At 32.3% G+C, this 19,224-nt stretch overlaps 1 protein-coding gene across 1 annotated transcript in view; it reads right to left on the bottom strand.

Moving 5' to 3' along the window:
* Positions 1–1,258: 1,258 nt before the first annotated feature.
* SEMA3C (semaphorin 3C) overlaps positions 1,259–19,224 on the bottom strand; it is a 158,943-nt gene continuing 140,977 nt past the window's right edge. Inside the window, exons 14-18 of the mRNA XM_079150557.1 lie at positions 17,034–17,075; positions 13,798–13,955; positions 8,658–8,725; positions 7,642–7,772; positions 1,259–4,135 (exon numbers count right to left, since the gene is read on the bottom strand). Coding sequence (XP_079006683.1) covers positions 3,722–4,135; positions 7,642–7,772; positions 8,658–8,725; positions 13,798–13,955; positions 17,034–17,075 — 813 coding nt within the window. The 3' untranslated portion in view covers positions 1,259–3,721. The remainder of the gene's footprint in view (positions 4,136–7,641; positions 7,773–8,657; positions 8,726–13,797; positions 13,956–17,033; positions 17,076–19,224) is intronic.

Genomic DNA, 19,224 nt, shown 5'->3' with positions numbered 1-19,224 from the left:
TGCAAAAATTGGACTGTTAAAAGGATGGTAGGATAAATTTCTAAGGGAAGTTTTGTTTGTTTTGTTTTGTTCTCTACAGCTTTGCCATTATGAACAGAATTCTATGACACTCTTAAGGTCTGGCTAAATAGACATTTCTGCTTATTTCCTTATCTAGACATAAGCTTTTTAACAGTCTTAACTAGAGTGAAAAACAAATTCGAAGGCCTCTCTTGACTTTAGCTAGCAAAATAGATGTAGGAAATTGTCATTTTTTTCCTTAAAATTTTTCACTTGGATCAGTATAAAGCATCAGAAATACATTAATGTTATAAAAATTCACAAATTATTTTGAAATTAAGGTTAACTTGAAATATAGGCAAGGGAGATAGTGAGAAATAATAAGGCAACTAAGAATTAGTGCAGAATGATCTGATTGAAAGATCTATTGAGATTTTTAATTTTTCTTGTTTCTTTTTCTTCATTCACATTAATACAGATTGAAAACCCAGAGGTAGACAGAAGAAAGTGGTAATGGTTCTGTTATTCAAATGTCTCAAGGGTTCCCAGTTTAACCGTGGTTTCTTTTATAAAGGCCAATTTTATCTGGCAAAGTGTTACCTGAACACTGACAGAAGGTTTTCTACCCGGGTCGGGTCACAGGTATTCAACTTGACAGAATAGAACTGAAAGTGTCCTCCCTGTACTAGCAAGATATCATCTAAAACAGAAAATATTATGATTTTTTTGATTACTCACTATATGTCATCTTCTCTTCTAATACTTTAAAGGTATTAACTCTTGGTGAGTACGAAGGCAGAGAGAATTTTTAAAACTTTTCCTAAAATAACAGTGAGTTTGAATTCAATTCCAGGTAGCCTACTCATGCACCCCTAAACTATATATGCTTTTTAAAAATGTAAACACAACATACTCTGAAAAATTCTCTGTAGATATCATTTGATGTACAGTATAAGGGCAAATTATGTGTCTTTTTACATATGTATAAACTATTTGGAAATTTACACAATTTACAAATTTACAGAAAACTGATGATACTGGATTTTTTGGGGCTTGGACTTGAAGAAGGGCTAGTGGTGCAAGAAGAGATTCATATGTATGGCTTGGTATATCTAAATTTTGAATTGTAGATATATTACTTTCACAAAAATGGATAGGTTAATGAGTAAATATGTAAAAAATTATTAAAATTCAGTAAATTCTACTATATTAACAATAATTTAAATCTACATTAAGAAAGAAAAGCTAAAGACATCCATGGGGGAATTCAATGTGTTTTATTTCACCAAGCAAATGATTTCTTCCATGTCCAATTAAACTTTAATGTGATAACTACATTTTGTTTTCTTACACAGAATGAACATTCACTGTAATGACAGTTTCATCATGCTAAAATCTATTCGCAAACCTACAATTTGAAAACAAAAGGTGCATTTCTAGGAAATTTTATATATAATACAAATGAAAAGCACACTAAATCATTGAATTGTCAAACTACACCATATAAAACCAATCAACCACCAATATTCAGTATACGTTAACACTATTGTTGAGAAAGAAAATTTTCTTTATATTTGACTGAGCTTTGTTCAAGAAGAATTTCCAAATTTTTAAAAGTAATAAAAGTATATACAATTTAGTGATGGTCACAATAAAAGGTATTAAATAGTACAAATAATATTATAAAACTAAACACCATATTGTCTATAAGTTTGGGCCTATGTGACGCAAGAACTAGGATTCTAGAACAATTTTGCTTTAATTCTGTACATAGAAAACATTGATCAGAGGATGGTGTTGACTTTTGTTGATACATGCTGCTATTTGGGTTTAGAGTAGAAAAAATAAATACAAACATTTTCAGCAGGCAAACCATCTGTATAATAAACTGCTTTAGAGATTATTTTAGAACCACACACATTTGGAAGAATAGCTTTTTAAAAATGAATAAAGTTGGGTGTCATTTATGATGGTTATTTTTGCTACCTTGAGGCCCCCTTTTAGAATAGAAAAATTTACCACCACTTAAATAATAAATGATATTCTCAGATTCTGATCAATGACCATGTTTATTTGGACAATAGTTTTTGGTGGCGGTGGTAGTCCTGGGACTGAACCTAGGCCTCTAATCATGCAAAGCAAGTGGTACTGCTGAGCAATACACATGAGCCCTCATCTTAGTTCTTAAATTTCAGTCACTATTAAAAATGGCCTTAATTATCTTCTTTGTGAATTGTTAACTACAAATAAAATTTTTGGAGTACATTCTGAGTAGGTATGGTGTGATTCTTATTTTTACCTGGCAATATAAAAATGTCTTAAAAGTAAGTGAAGAAGTAAAAGTTGTGGTTTTTAAAGGATTATGAGGAATTTTTTATGATCTTCCCATCTAATTTTTAATTTGGAGAAAATAATTTTAAATTATTCTAATAAAACTATCAAAACATACAATTAGAAAATAATTATTCATCAAAAACTTGCCGCAATTATCTTTATAGACCACTGAATATATGAACCAACATTCATTTAAAAGAATATTTGAAAGGAAAATAATACAAAATGAATGAAAACAGACATCTTAGATCTTTTTAAAGAATGTTGATTTTTGTTTATATTATACTCTTTTTCCTTTCTTGACATAATGAGCACCTCTCCATCACGCACATACAGATATAAAAGAGAGGGTTCTGGCTGAAAAATCAATATGATGTGAGATATTTTTTAAATGAGAATAAATCACAGAACTTGATGATTGAAGTTAAAAACTAGTCACATTTGTTATAAATTTCTCATGATAACATTACAATTTCTACTTCAATTTTTTTTCTTTTTGATGGTTTTATCCCTCATGGAGAAGTTTGATCCTTCAAAAATGTTTCCTTCTTACATTGTTTAATTTGCCACATAGACTAGAAAATTAGAACCAAAATAGTAATCAATTAAATAATGTAAGATTATATTTAAGTCTATAATAACTTAAATAACTTCCAAACAAGTCTTGTCTGGAAGATAACAATATAAACCTACATGCTCCATTGCTTTAACTCCATCAAAGATCTTTAGGGTATAGATTATTCACTGCAGTTTCCTGAAACAAGAGAACCAAGATCAATGACAGGTATCAGCAAGTGACAAATTTTACGATCTTAAAAAAAAAGTAATTTCACTGGAATCATAAACCCATCATTTTCTCTATGAATCACTCATGTTTTTAATTAATGCTTAGATGCCCTCTTCCCTGTCCATTATCTAACTTACATTTCTTCCGATGGCATTCTGTCACATGCATTTACATGACTTCAACTATGTGAAAGTTATGAACTGGAATTTGTTTTCATATGTAAAATCATTGACAATCAGAAACCTAAACCCGCTAAGCAGGGAAAAAAATACAGTGTTACTACCCTCATTCAATTGAGGGATGTAACAGTTCTATTTCTGTAGCCACCACATTGATTTTGAATAAAAGATGAATAAAGATATAAATAAAATCTGGGTTAAGTTAAATATTTATATGCACCATGAGGACCATGACATGTCTAGTGCTAGTCAATATCATACAAGAAATGCATGCTCATTTCAGTTCATGTAAAACTCACTCCAGGAGTGAGTAATCACCTTTTCTCAGGAATTTTTCATGGGTAAAGATTCTTTGCTCAAAATTCGATAATTGAAGACAGAGCATTTGTTACTGGAAGCATAAGCCCCATGTATGAAAACATTATGACTCTGGCAACTGATTTCTCCTGTTTCTACTTTTCCGGCTATTGATGAGAGCCTTTAACTTGCCGTAGTCCCCTCTCAATTTTTGTGAATCGTCCCCCTGTTGATGTTGCTGTCGAGTGTCTTTGCAGTATTGATTGATCATCTGCATTTCTGAGTGGCTGAATGCCCCCATGATGTCCTTCGGGTGGAAAGGTAAAGCCCTCACAGAGCTGGCCCAGGTCCATGGTGACCACTTGTCTGTCACAACAGCCACCATTTCTGAATCTAAAACTTTGAAGTTGATCTTGGCTATGGTTTGTTTGAAGCTGTTTTCTGTTGCAATACAGTGATACAGTCCTTGGTCAGAATCTTGAACAGAGCGGATCAGAAGTCCTTGTGGAGTGGCTATAATACGTTCATTCAGCTTAACCTAAGAGAAAAACACATCAAAGTTCAAACAAAATGACGATTATATTTTCTAGAAAGATGCCTGACATACAAAAAATTGTTGACTTTCACAAATTTGGCAAAACCATTGTGTATGAATAGCTTCCTTCTCTAGATACAAATTTGTGGTCGATTCCACAGACTTTTTGCATAATAAGATCTTTGTCATAGAGGTACTCAATCTGTTAAAGAGAGGGTGAAAATATCCATATTGGAAAAACAAAGTACATTCCCTTTGGACAGAAACAGTTTCATCACATTCAAGTTCAGAATTTTGGTTGCTTTTGGTATCTATATCACTGATGACATAAAAATGAAATTCATAGATAATTTAAAATATTAATTTCACCCTGGAATTCTTGTCTTTCATTTTCACAGACACACTCGCTTGTTTGTGAAAAAATGAAGCCATTAAAAAAAAGTTGATTCTTTTACTTTTGTCAATTAATGAGTTTTCTAAATAGAAAAATTCATAAGCAAAAGCAGAATTTTGAACATTTACACTGCCTTTTTAAATTTTCTTACCTATAGGGTGTCTAAAAATAAGCTGGAAGGACATTGTCTTATAAACCTTCCAGGTGGATTTACTTTGGAAGGAAAGGCAATAAAAAACAATGGGTTAATATTTAATTTCTGTCTATGTTTAGGCTGCAAAAATGACCGATGATTGAATATCAGCCAAATGCCTGAAATCCACATTCTTTAGAGTTCCATCTATAGTGTTGCCTGTCAATGAAGACAACAATCTACCATAAACGTGGTAAGATGTTACTTGCCATATATACTCTAGAATATTCTTTCCCTGAGGGAAAAAAATCTGACCAAAATCAAAGAGGTAATACGTAAGAAATATTTTTCTAAATAATAAAATTCTGAGGTTCAAATCAAAGACTGATTTTTTTTTGATAAAAAGCAATCACCACAAAAGCACAAAAATACAAGTGTAATGAAAGGTGGACAACAGAATAGTGTTAGAAAAGAGAGAATCGTTACAAAGACTTAAGAAAACCAATTTTTGAAATTATTTAATTTTTTAAGTTTAATTGTGCCTCAAAATGATTTACACAATTAAGAAATGTATTTGAGAATTAAAGAAAAGAAAGCCTTTCCCATTTGTACAAATTTGGAAAAAGTTTCTTGCAGCCAATATGATAATATTCATAAAACATGCTCATAATATTTATTGCAGCAATTTATTTTCTAGAGATTTATCATGAGGCTATATTTTCACAAGTATGCAGATATTTGTTTATGAATTATTTTTGGTAAGAAAAACAAAACAAAATATAACCTAACTAGTAGATGACTCAGGTGTATTCATACAATGAAATATTCTTCAGTAAAAAAGCAAGAAAACAAGGTAGCTCGATGTGTACCAACACTGAAGTGTGTGTGTGTGTGTGTGTGTGTGTGTGTGTGTGTTGAGTGTGAACTTTAGACTGTAGGAATATATAATGAGTTAATATATTACTCTTCATAACTTATATTCTGAAAAGTAGGATGAACTATTAAAGTGGAAAAAGACATTTAGTTCTCACTTTATGCTTTTCACTAAGAATTATTTGAATTTTGCTTCCTAAGTTTTAGTCATTTCTTACTTCAAAAGAGTTCAATTGTTACACATTGGTAATATAAGAAATAAGCATATGTTGGCCTGAAATAGTAAGAATCAGGATAAATTTCATAAGATATTGATGGTTTATTTAAATTAGAAATACACAGAACTGTGCTCTGCTTAAATTATGAATGGTTTCATGATCATTAAATTATTCATTAAGTTAGATTAATTTTTATCAAAATCTTAAATTATTCTATTCTTGCTTTGAAATTGAAAAATAAAACAAAATAGTTCAGCCTACATTCTTGAGCATTCTGAAATAAAAGAAATTAAAACCGTACATTTCATTTTAAATTTTATCATTAATTTCTATTAATATATATCAAATGTACTATTAAATATATATACATATTTATATAGAGTTTAATTTTAAATCTGAGAAATTAATTTACCTGTGTAATATATTAAAATTTTTATTGAATTAAATAAAAATATTTTACCCATATTAAGTAATATGTATTTGAAAATTAGTTACCTAATTTAAATACTTTCATATAGACATTTTCTGAAGGACTGTTCATGGCCACTTGTTCATGCCCCAGCCTCCAAACTCTTTCTATATGGTAATCATCATTACACATGTGACTTCTAACTCAGGATACTTTGCAAGGCAATTGTGATTATATTCCGTATCCATTCAAAATAATTTAAGATTAATTAGAGTGTAGAAAGACAGACTTGTCTGATGACAGATTTTATAGCAAAACAAACAAAAAAAACCTCAAATAATTTTTTAATTAAAAAAATGTGTAAGTATTATAGAATTCTGGGGAAAAGCAGTCTCTTAAGTATATCTAGAGCATCTTTCCTTCAGATAATTAAATGTCCTCTTATGTAAATGGTTCCTGTTCTATGGTTTAAAATTCCAGTAACATAGGATACACAATTCACTAAGCTACTCATAACTCTTCTGGATAGGTAAGTCTGAGAACTGGAAAGTATATTCCCTTATGGAACCAACATTCCAGTAAATTAGACGCAATTTCTGTTCCATAGCTGTAAGGGCACACATCCTGCATAGCCTTAATTATCTTAATATGTACAAGTAAAATTACTCACAACAGAAGAATATACACCAATGCAAGAGGTTCCATTCTCCCCTTGGCTCCATTAGACATTATGATGCACTAATAATGGTATATTTTAGACTACCCTAAGCCTTTATGTACATATATTTTTTTTCATTTTTCAGAACAATGAGACATCAATATTATGGAATTCATTGTGTAAAATATATCACTCTATACCAATGTCTCTATTTTAAAAGTTCTTTGTAATCAGTGAAAGGTTATAGTAAGTGTCCTTTTATTTGAAAATTTGGACTTTTTTTCATATCACTAAATAAAGGCAATGTTCCCATAAACAATGATTTCATAACTGCCTGAGTGAAACCGAGTGAGTTATGAATAATAAAGCAATGAAAACATTACTGCAGAAAAGAAAAGTACTCTTTGCCATAGGTTATAGTTCAGTGTAATTTCTTGTTGGGGAATATTGAACTATTTTTAAAGCCCTCTTTTATCTTGTGAATCACACAAAGGTGCATTTGTGTGAGAACTTGGCTTCTGGATTTGCACACATCTTGTTTCTTTTACGAATGCTTCCTCACATCAACACCACTGTCTTAGTGCCCAAGCTCTTGTTTCAGTCACTGTGTTAGAGAGGTGGGCAGGCAGAAAAAGAGAATTTCTAATTAATCCATCAATTCTAAGGACAAAGGATTTTAAAGAAGGTGGCACTTGTCATCTAGATGACATAAAAAGATGTTCATATGTCTTTCCTTTTTTGTTTGATCTGCATCTCACCAAGGGATGCTGATTTAATGCTCCTGGCAAAGCCCTGATTGATTGCTGCTGGGCTGCATTACTTACCTCTTTCCTCCTGTCTTTGTCTTTCTGTAGCAACCACTTGATAGATGCCTGTGGAGACTTGGGGGCACACTCAAGGAAAGTGGTGTTATTTTTTACTCCATACTGAACAATTTCAGCTGCATTTCGATATGCTGAAAGGCAAAAAGAAAAGGAAATAACACAACGGAATTTAGAGCACACTCTTCAATATTTATCTCTTCAAAATTGCGAATAAATATGGCAGCCCACAGAAGGTGATGATAGCACCTTAGCAAATTAGTTTACCAATTCTGTTCAATGAAAAGAAAAGGAGAGAAAAGTTAATTAAAGCTACGTTGGTGAGGGAATCAAAGTTTGCTCAGGAATTAACCTACATTACTGTGGACACTTTTGTATTACAACATTCTTGTCGGTTAGTTTTTCTCAGCTGAGCAAACGGAGGCTGTGAGTTATGAGGAAATACAGTGTAGTGACAGAGTTAGCAACTACCAGGCGATACCATAGCTGGATTGTCCCTCCCCAAAACTCATATTCAGTATGGGATGGAGGAAACTGAGGAGCACAGAAGAAGGGCAGAAACTATAGCATGGCCGTGGTCAGAGGAAACAGCCAAAAACATGGTCCTTGGAATAATAGGAATCTGGTATAAAATCCTAACTTCACCTCCCTGAAACAAGTTACTCCATATCTTTATTCCTTTGTTTTACTCATTTCTAAAACACAGATTATAGTATTTTTGCACATTTAATATAAGTATTAAATTAGGTAAATCATTTAATATAATCATGTGGTAGTTGAAACATGAATAGAGTCTTCATAAAGCAGGAGTTTGTGAACAATGAGTAAGATAAGCACTGAACTCAGATTATGATACGAAGTCATCCTCAATGCTCCCCAGCACTCTACTTCCACTGTTTTTACCACTGGAACAACTGCTGTAGGGATGAGAACTGACTTGATGCATTGGTCCCCTTACTGAGATGTGAGGTGAAGCACTGATTTATTTACCAACTTTGACCATTGTTCACTTTTAATACCTTTTAGATTAAATCCTCTGCATTGAGTCAATGGATTTCCATGTCTCACATCTTGTCTTCGGCTCCTCCTGTGGGTGCAGAAATATGTCAAAAGTGACTTAAAATTACCTTTGCAATTATACCATGTTTAAAACATTGCATTTTTATAAGTTTTTGATTGCCTGAGATTTTATTTAAAAATATTTGATTATCTGATGCAGGTATCTGACACATTTGATGTAATATATCAATGATAGGATGAATATTAATCCTTACTTTTCAATCTGAATAACTTCTATCCCTCCCCATCTACCATTTGTGGTGGAATGGCTATGGGTCTTCTATCACATGCATTTTCTGGGTTAATACTAGGTTCCATAATTGAGCATATACATTTTTATTTTAGGCTCATTTACCCCTAATTTTCTAAAATGTAGCTTCGAGGCATAAATTCACTATGATTTTCCTTCTTACAAAGGTCAGAAAATACTTTTCATACAAAGGTCAATACTTTTCAGATGTACTAAAACTTTTCTCAAGCAAGTGATATGGTGATAAAACATGAACATTTAATATAAAGTCAAATAACATTTTTCATTTACTAAAATAAATATTCCCTCTCCCTCAACTTTTTATTTTGAAAATTTTGAGTTCTACAAAAAAATTGGAAATATGAGTACAATGAATACTTATATACCTAGGTTCACATATTATCATTTTTGCCACATTTATTTTCTCTCTCATATGTAGACACATATTGTGTATGCATATATATGAAAACTGCTGGAAAATAAATTGCAGCCTTTTATACTTTTACAAACATTAGCACATACCTTCTAAGTAATCTCTCTATGTAACATAATACTAAAGATATAAAAATTTATTTAGCATCATCTAATGCACATTGTATATTAAAATTGTCCTACTTGTTCCCAAAATATCTTTTATGGATTTTTAAAAACTTATCCAGTATCCATTCAAGGTTCACTCTTTGCATTAAGAAGTTCCATGTTACTGGTTCAAGCATTTTAAAATTTTAGCTCTGGTCTTCGTAAGTTGGTTGCTATTTAAAAGTTTTAAGTTATTTGCATTTTAATTATTTAATATCCTGATTCTGAGAATCATTGAGTATCTTAGTTTCAATTGTATTATACCTTATAAAAAGCAAAATACAGCAAATGAAATTCCCTGAGCAAGATATAGTGGATAAGAACATTGCTGTAAGTAAGAAGGAAGGGAATTTTAAATGTGTGAATGCTTCCTGACACAGATAAAAATTATACATGAATAAGAATATCACTCAATAGGGTTATATGTTAATCTTAATTAGCATTTTTATTTTCTAAATTAAAATACTCAGCAAGATGAACAGAAATATTAAAATCAGTAGTTATTAAACTTACAAAGTAAAATTAATCTCAAAGTCATTAATAATATAACATCTCATTTTAGGATTACAGAAATAGTTAACATCTTATGTACTCAATATATTGTATGCATCTCCTTATGGAAATACAGGTATACACTTTTGTACAATTTAAGTATTCCTTTCCCCCAAAAAGGCTGCACATTCCTTCTATAACTTTATATTTGCATATAGACATACAAACAAAAGAGTGGTAGTGTTAGGAACTCCTATGTCAATAAATATAACTAATATCCAGTTTTACTGTATTATGTTTACTGTATTTTGAAATTGCAGCATTATTTACTACCAGCACACTTGAAAGTATGTATCATACATACTTCATATCATACTTGAAAGTATGAACGCCACATGAAGTTCTTATAGCTGACCTGGTCATTTTTAGCCTTCTAGACAAACAATGGCATTGACAGTCTTTAAATTTATTGTTCTTTGATTGGCACTATGTAATGGGTTACTCATTGAGAATATATGAACTCTCAAGCTGGTTTGACTTATATAATGTGATCAGCATGAGTCTTCTGTGTGTTTTAATTCCCAGGAAGGCATTCATGTAGTATCACAAAAGCTGTAGCAAAGTAGTATTACATGTAGGATTTGGGATTTGCCTCAAGTTTTCAATGTTTTATTCATTATAGTCAATTTATTTGAATAAACAATGTAAAAATTCTCTTCTTTTATAGAAAAGATTTTCTTGGAGATTGAACTGGTAATTTTATCTTAAAGTTTTGAATGATATCTATGAAATAAGAATAAAAGACATTAGACACTCTAGTGAAATATTTGATACAAATGTACAAATATTTAAGATACTAGAAGGTAGAGAGAAAAAAGGTTAATATGTATATATTGATTAAATTTTCTTCATAATAGAATTAAGACACTGCTACAGATGATCTAGATAGTTCTTTAAATGATTATTACTTTCTTTCTCATTCCATGACACATGGCTGAATACCAACCATGACACTGAACAGTAAAGAATATCAAATACCTTCAGTACTTCGCTTTTCAAAAAGACAGGATTAAGTTTATAATTTGTGGTGGTAGGGGGACAGTTTGTAGTCAGTGTTTATGCATCTCAGAAAAATAACTGGGGTTGAAACAGGTGGAAGAATATATGAATTATTTCATAGAAATTTCTAAAATATAAAAATTAACTGAAGTAGAAATTATAGTCTATACATAGTGTGAAATTTTACTTGAGAAATGTTCTGTTTGCTAAATAAAAGCAGTGGCTGGCCAAAGCCAAAGTGTTTGCAGGAGAGAAGTGCTGATCTCCATTTCCTTCCCTCACGTTACATGTGTGGGACTATGGCAAGATTCAACTGGCAGTCCGGCATCTCTCTTCCTTGGAAAGGGCAATGTGTCAGCTTTCTTCAGCACTGGAGGAGATACAGACTGAAGTTTGCATGCCAGGAGTTCAAGATGCCAAATCTTGAAATTCCTTACCTTGAGAAATTTATTGCCTTTTAAGTGCTTAGTGATGGTAATAAGTTTAAAATATCACTGCTATTATATTTGGGAGTATAAAGCACATATGATTGAAAAATACCCAACAGAAAAGTGACCATAAAATCATTTTTAAATTTGAGATTACATTTGGTTATTGCTTCCTTCACACTTTGTGTCCAGGTTCCATCTCTCCAGCCCAGTGTAAGTATAAAGATTGCCTGACAATGAGGGCCTGAAATTTGTTTCAAAAATCAAAAGATGTTACAGATCTCATGAATGTGTCCTAAAATGACATAGAGGAATATGAAGTCTTTGAACATAGATACGACAGACTCTGGTTTAACATCCTGTCGCTGCTTGCAAATACAGAAGACTCTTAAATGATCCAGGTTGGGTCACTGTGTGCTAAATTCACATTTCTAAATACCCACTCAACATCCCATGAGTGTCAAATAGATACCATTAACTTACAGCATCTTTCTCCCCACAAACCAGTTTTTCTCAAAGTCTTCCCTTCTCAGGAAATGACATCTATATATGGCCTAATGCTCAATTCTGAGAACTTGGATCATTTTGACTCCTTTATTTTCTAACCTCCTATATCTAATACATTGACAAATTCTGTGAGGATGTAAAGTCAGACCAACTTGCCCAGCTCTACCTCTGTCATCCCTGTGCAAGGCACCATTCTATTGCACCTGGATTAATACAGTAGACTCTTGTCTTCCAGCTTGCACTCCCATTCCCCACCCCAATCTCTTCTTCTTCCAAGGCTCCAATGCAAGTGAAACCCATCCAGTGATCTTTTTAAACCATAAGTCAAATAATATTACTCATGTGCTCAAACATTCTGCCATTTTACATTTTCATGCTAAATGAAAGCCTTTCAATAACTTATAAAGTTCTACATCATCTGCCACTATGACTTATTTCTTCCTACCTTCCTTTTTCTCATTTCAGGATAGACTCCTTAGCTTTGGGTGCTGTCTCTTGAACGATCCCAGCACACTCTTAGAATGTTATTCTTTCAAATAAGGCCTTGGGGCCATTCCTCACTGCGTTCAAGTCCTTGTCCAAGCACTATGCCCTCAGTTAGACCCTACCTGGCCACCCATTAATGTTCCAAATCACAGCTTCCCACATATTCTACCTACCTTCCTTGCCCTTTATTAATACCTAGATCTTATTTTTATTTGATACATTCGAGGTTTTTATTTATTCATTTGTTGTCTGTTTTCTCCCTTTGAAATATGCTGTACCTGAACACAAAGATTATTTTGTCTTTGTGTTGGTTTTCTGCATGTTATATGCCCAACTTCTAGAAACATGTTTGAAAATATTTGTCCCATGATAAATATTTGTATTTGATAAATACTCTTGATATATGAAAGTACTTCTGTAGAGTTATTTTAATCTGTCCATAAAAGAATTTATCTATTACAAGGAATTAGAGCCACAAAACACCATCACTCCTGTGCTCAAAAGATCATTGGTATTTGTGATTGGTGCTATTTGCTCCCTCTGCTGACCCTAATTTTTATAGGCTTTGTCACTATCATCTATTATAACCCATATCACAGGATGATTGAAAATAGCTACGACTTGGTTGGTCCTGAATTCTGCATATTCTTAGTTACATGATCAATTTCTCAAATGGTGATCCCTTTCAACTTAATGCAAAATGATGCAATTCATCATTTTACTGTTTATTTCTTCCCCAGGATAAAAGGTACTGGTTTAATGCTTTTCTCTCTTAATCTAAACAGCAATCATGCGTTCACTACTCAAAGAGAAAAGGCATGGTCATCAAGGTTTATAAAGCAAATCAGGGTCCTTTGCTGGCACCTTGTTCTGGAGCCTGAATAACACAGGTAGTTTCATTCTAGATAATGTTTTTCATTAATCCAATTAATTTCTGTTACATAGAGGACAAACATTTGATTATAAGGTAATTAAGCAATGTAGGGAAACTCTAGGATATACTGAAGCATATAAGACAAAAAAAGATATAAATCAAAACTAAAATTAAAGATAAGTACTTTCTGAACTACTGATGGGTCTTGGAGAGATGAGATTTGCAGAAGAGCTTTGATAGAGAATCTCAAGTTATAAAGCATAGTACTTTCTTCATTTAAACACTATTTGTGGTGCTGAGCTTAGCTACTGTTCTACGTGTCATTTTTTAAGAAAACGGTCATACAAGGGGTTCTAACAACATGGAGTACTTCTGGACTGTTGGTAACATTAATTTTGGTTTTAAGTGGACTGTTCAGTGCTCACCGCTTCCCAGTTGGGTAGAACCTAGAGCAAGAGTGGCCATCCCAGGCGCAGTAAGGGTCCCTTGCCAGACAGCAGTCAGCACAGGCTGTCCCATAGATGTGGCAGCGATGCAAGGACACTTGGGAAACCCCTTCATTGGAGCTCACATACAACTGTTGCTGTAAGAAGAATGAAGGTGATTTATTTCAGATGTGGAAGTTAGAAGACTTTCAGCAGGAATACATTATGATACATGCCCACAGACCCTTGCATTCATTTAGAAACAGACTAAAAATGAGAGGCAAAGCACAGAAGGATACAAAGCCAAAATAAATAGAATTTTCTTATGTTAATATGCCTATAACATTACCACTTTCCTGCTTAAAAAAAAAATAAAAAGAAGCTCAGCACCATGTAGAACGGTAATGTGCTTTAGACATTGGGATTCATTGTTCACTCAGATGTGAGCTCATATATTTCAGACTTAAATTACGGTGTTTTCTTTTCTCTTTGAATGCTCTCAGCAAAACACAAGGAAGTATTCTCATTTTTCAAGTCTGGCAACACATTACTTTGAAAAAATTTAAAAGCCAGGTTTAAAATAAAGGGTACTTTAACAGAAAATAAAATAAAGGACATTTTAAATTTAAAGAAAAATAGCAGATAGTAAATATTAGATTAAATGAAAAAAAGGCTTCAAAAGTAGCATATTACTCATTAAAACTAGTTTAAAAATATTGAGGAGAATGTCAGCATTTACATTTAAACATATCTCAAACTTTCTGCATGACCCAGTAACCTTCATCACCCCAAGGAAATCATGAATAAATATTTTATTCTTTTTCATTTGTGAGGTGTCAAGAGCATCTTAAGATACAACTCCAAGGCCTTTAGCTGTGCATAAAAATGTTCTCAGGAGTTAAAGGAAAGAGCCTCTAAGTGACATTCCTTATTTTCCAAATGACTGACAGTATATAATTCAAGTCAGTACAGGATCTCTAAGTTGGAACTTGAATAGATGTGGATGTGAGAGCGCATCTCCCATACATATATATGCTTTTAAGAATTAAATCTGTGGGGGTATCATCGGTCCACCAGGCTCTAAAAGCTCTGCAGGCAGACTTCCTGGGTTCCAATCTCAGCTCAGCCACAAACTCACCCTATAATCTTCTGAATGTCTGCTTCCTTACAATCCAGCACTTGGTCCAAAGTTTTTGTAAGGGATAAATATTGTAGGGGCTCCCACCACATAAAATGTTTAGAATACTTTTTGTCTTGTAAGTGTTCGATGGCTGTTTATTTAATGTATTAGTAGAAAAATACCAATTAATAGACTACCCACCTATAAGTTTTAATTCTAATAAATCATTTAAATCATATCTCATTCTATATCTATAATGTAATTAGTTTATTCAAATCAATTGATTTTTCAAAAATTGTGATAAAATGGTTAGATTGCCATTTAGATGTTCAAATTATAAGAAAATAATTGCATGTTTTGACAATAACCATTTGTCCAGGAACATTTGAAACAAATGTTTATTGAGTAAATTAAGTAATTATAGTGAATATATAAGCTTAACTAAAATGTCTTAAGCACACTAATTTAGGTAAGAAAAGAAGGAACATAGTTTTACCCTAATTCACTTTTTGTTAATCCCATTATTTTGTTATTCTAAGTGCAAAAATAAATTGAAAAATAAGAGTATAAAATGAATAATGAAATAGTTTGACAACCAGGAAAGGTAGTAAATTCATGTATTTAAATGTATATACAATGTGCTTCACAATTTTAGTCCTCTCAATTGAATAAATAATGCAGTAAGCACTTATGCAAATGAATTCTAAAAAGTTAAATAATCACCCCTGCCTAGTATCTAACTGTTACAATGAAACATTTTCAACTATCTGCAATATAAAATGTTGGAAATGAATGTAATAGATGAACTACAAATAAGTTGAAACCTGTAATTTCATGTAAGATTGAAATGCCACACAAATGGTTTATATCCGTTTTGAATTTTGCTTCTATACTTTCTCTTTGCATTAGATAACTATAAGCAAAGGGATTCCCTGCAGTCTTCAAAGACAATTCTGACTAGGCATCAGCTCCCTAGGACATTAGGCGAAATGACAAATGGCTTCTTGTTACTTGGGAAAATGTTTGCTATGCCCCATACAAACATTTTTACAGATGAGATCTTTAGCTCCATTGTACCTTATTTATTTTTTCTCATAAAGTTTGGTTAAGTGAAAAGAGTGCAAGACTAACTATGGAACACTACATCATCTCTAACAGACCAAATGTGGCAAAGACCACTAAAATTATGTAATCTGTTGTGCAAACACATAAAATCTTTATTCTTGATTCCAAGAAAAATAAGTCTCAGGCTTTGACAGATAGCATTTGCTGAGGACCCACTTTATTTTAGGCAATTTATATGAATTAAATCCTCTGTGAGTAAGTTATTTCCTTGCAGATGTAGAAACTTAGGACAGAGAAATTAACTAATTTTTCCAAAATTTTCAGTCAGGTTGGTATTCCAATACTTCTCAACCCCACTCTGAAACATATTCCATTCCGACTGTACTATTCTACCCCTTACAACTTTTACAGTAACAACTTTGGGCGCTAGACAGGTGTCTGTTTTGTACATGTAGAACACTGTATGTTTGCCTGTGTAGGCGAAATCAAATTAATTAGAAGATTTCTGATAATAAGAGTCAAAATTTCTTCCTCAAATTCTGAGTCCTTAGATTTGAGATATCCAGTTTTTTGACATATATAAAGCCTAGGAAATAGCATTTCCTTAGAGAATGCACTGCACATTTCAAGCATGTGACAGCAGTAGGAACTCAAAAGTGGATTGATTACTCATTCCAAGCCCCTGAGAATGTTGAGATATTATAGTAGCCCAAACATTATACTAAGTTCTTCCTTCAGAAAGATTATTTTTTATTTTAGTTGGCTTCGCACACTATAATATTTGAGAATATAAGATATACAAATGTTGGAATATCTTTCTGTATATATGTTCTGCTCTGATGAACTTTTATACAAAAATAAACATATTCAGTCTTGCAGGAACAGCTTGTAAATTCTACATCAAAATAAAGGTGATTTTTATGGTCTACTTTAAGTAGCACCGGTTATTTTGTTAATAGTGAAACTAGTTTCTCAGAAGTTATAAAATATATTTTTCAAAAAAGCAAAACATTTTAATATGCAAAGAACACCAAACTGGCTTAGTTTTTACCTTTTTGGATGAGATTTTCATTGTTGTTATGGGTACGTGATTCTAAAAAATTAGAAAAACATCATGTTAGTTTCTCATGTGATCCTTAAAATATATTTACATTAAATTTTTAAAAACAATTACTATTATTAAATTTTTAAAAATCTCATTATTTTTCACTACATGTATATATTTTTCAATAAAGTACATTTCTCTTTTGGGAATAGAGATGGATTTGTTAAAACAACATATGACTAAATTGAAAAAGTAGTAAATCATATTGCATGTATCATTATAGGGATTAGAAAAAATAAAAGTTTGATAAATTTGAGGTAATTGAGAAAAGTGTATTTTGAAACATTGAATATGGAATTGGATCTGGGTACATGGGGAGGGGAGGTTGTGCACACCATTGGACTTCTCCATAGCATAGGCAATCTGCATAAGACACTATTGTTTACCTGCCAAGTGTTTTGGAAAGATGTATTAGGCTGAACCACACTAATTAATTTTCATTGTTGAAAACAAAGGAATATTGTTAGCAAGGAGTTTCTTTTGATAAATATGAATGAGTGAAAGAACATAAGAATTTTCTGAAATAAATCTTTTGAAAGTCACTATTCATAACTTCTTAAACTTTATTAGTTCCTTTTAAACTTAAAAGTTAAATTCTCATAACTTGATGGTGATCATGGATATTAATTTGGGTAATTTAAGTGGTAGCAAGCTCTTAAAGTCTAATATAACCCAACTTTTTGTGCTCTCTGGAGTTACAGGTATTTACAAACACTTAGAAAAAGAAATAGTGATATCTTTAACTTTCAATTGTAAGGAAATCAATTTTGATTGTCTTTTATAAACACACACACACACACACACACACACACACACACACACCATGGTTGCTGCTTATAGCCATGTAGGCAACTACTAATAGCCATACCTTCTATTCAACTTACTCTTAGGGAAACTAGACTTATTTTCAGAAAATATGGAGAGGAGTAAAACAGAAGATTATGGTTCTTCACTATACAAAAACAAAGCACCTGGTTTTTAAAAGTTACATTTTGAGTTTTCTGCAGTGTATCAGTGGGAGAGTTAGCTAAGGATTTTTTTTTTTCCAGTTTAAATACATTACTGCCTTACATACCCAACACAGTATATTATAAACACACCATTATTTTTACCTCAGTCAAGAAACTGTGATGTGAACACCATTTTGATGACAGTTACTGTATTTGGTAACTCTATCTCTTGATTTAGCTATGTGAATCACCAGCACGTGTCAGTATGAAAGCTCAAACATATTTTAGTGGCTCTCTTGGGCTGATGTCCCCCACATGCACTCTGACTGACTCTAATTTTCCCCTAAGAGTTTATTCTTCATGGTGATAACAACAGCATGACTCACATAACAGACCATCACTACTTCTCACTTGATCAGGATAACTCATATTTCTTTAAGACTTTTCCATAACAGATATGTTTGGGTTTGTTAAACTCAATTAACATTTACTGACAATTTTAAAAAAAGATATTTCAGTATTATGAATGAAGTGCTCTAATATGGCATCTATGTTATCTTCAGAAAACTCCAGAGTAAGGCACATTATATTATTTTGGCCAGTCAGATTGTCTCTATTGTGTTGTATGAGAAAAAATGTTGCTATTATGCAATTTGGGTTAATCTAGTGAAACAATCAATTTCTTTGTAAAACAAGGCATGGGCAAATGGAACAGGTACAGGTGACATTATTTTATGAGTACTATTTTAATATAGTAACATGAAGAATCCAATGCCAGAGTAAGCCTGGCATTAAAGACTGTAAATTTCATAACATGCTGAGAAATCTGGCAGAGTTCCTCATATTTTTATTTCACTTGATTCTTTTTTGTATTTCTTTGCTTTAAAAACTTATTAGCACAACTTAACACAAGCTAAACCTAAGCATTATGTCTTAATCATTTATATACTTATTATTCAGCATTTTCAGTGGCCATAATGGTCTGAAGGATTGAAGGATTGGATCCATGCCACAGTTTCTTTGCTATTCTAATGGATCCTCCTGCTGTTATTTTACCCACCTTTCCAAATGCAGATAAGAAAGGCCATTGGAAGTGCTATGATTGATATCATAAGGAGAAAAGGCCTAGGCAGGACACCACAAATCCTTCCTCCTGGTCCACAGATAAATAAAGAAAGGGGTGGGGG

Source organism: Sciurus vulgaris (genome assembly GCF_902686455.1).
Source record: "Sciurus vulgaris genome assembly, chromosome: 8".
In the NCBI taxonomy this organism is placed as follows: domain Eukaryota; kingdom Metazoa; phylum Chordata; class Mammalia; order Rodentia; family Sciuridae; genus Sciurus; species Sciurus vulgaris.
The sequence above is the reverse complement of the archived record's forward strand: the minus strand, read 5'-3'. Positions and strand labels throughout refer to the sequence as shown.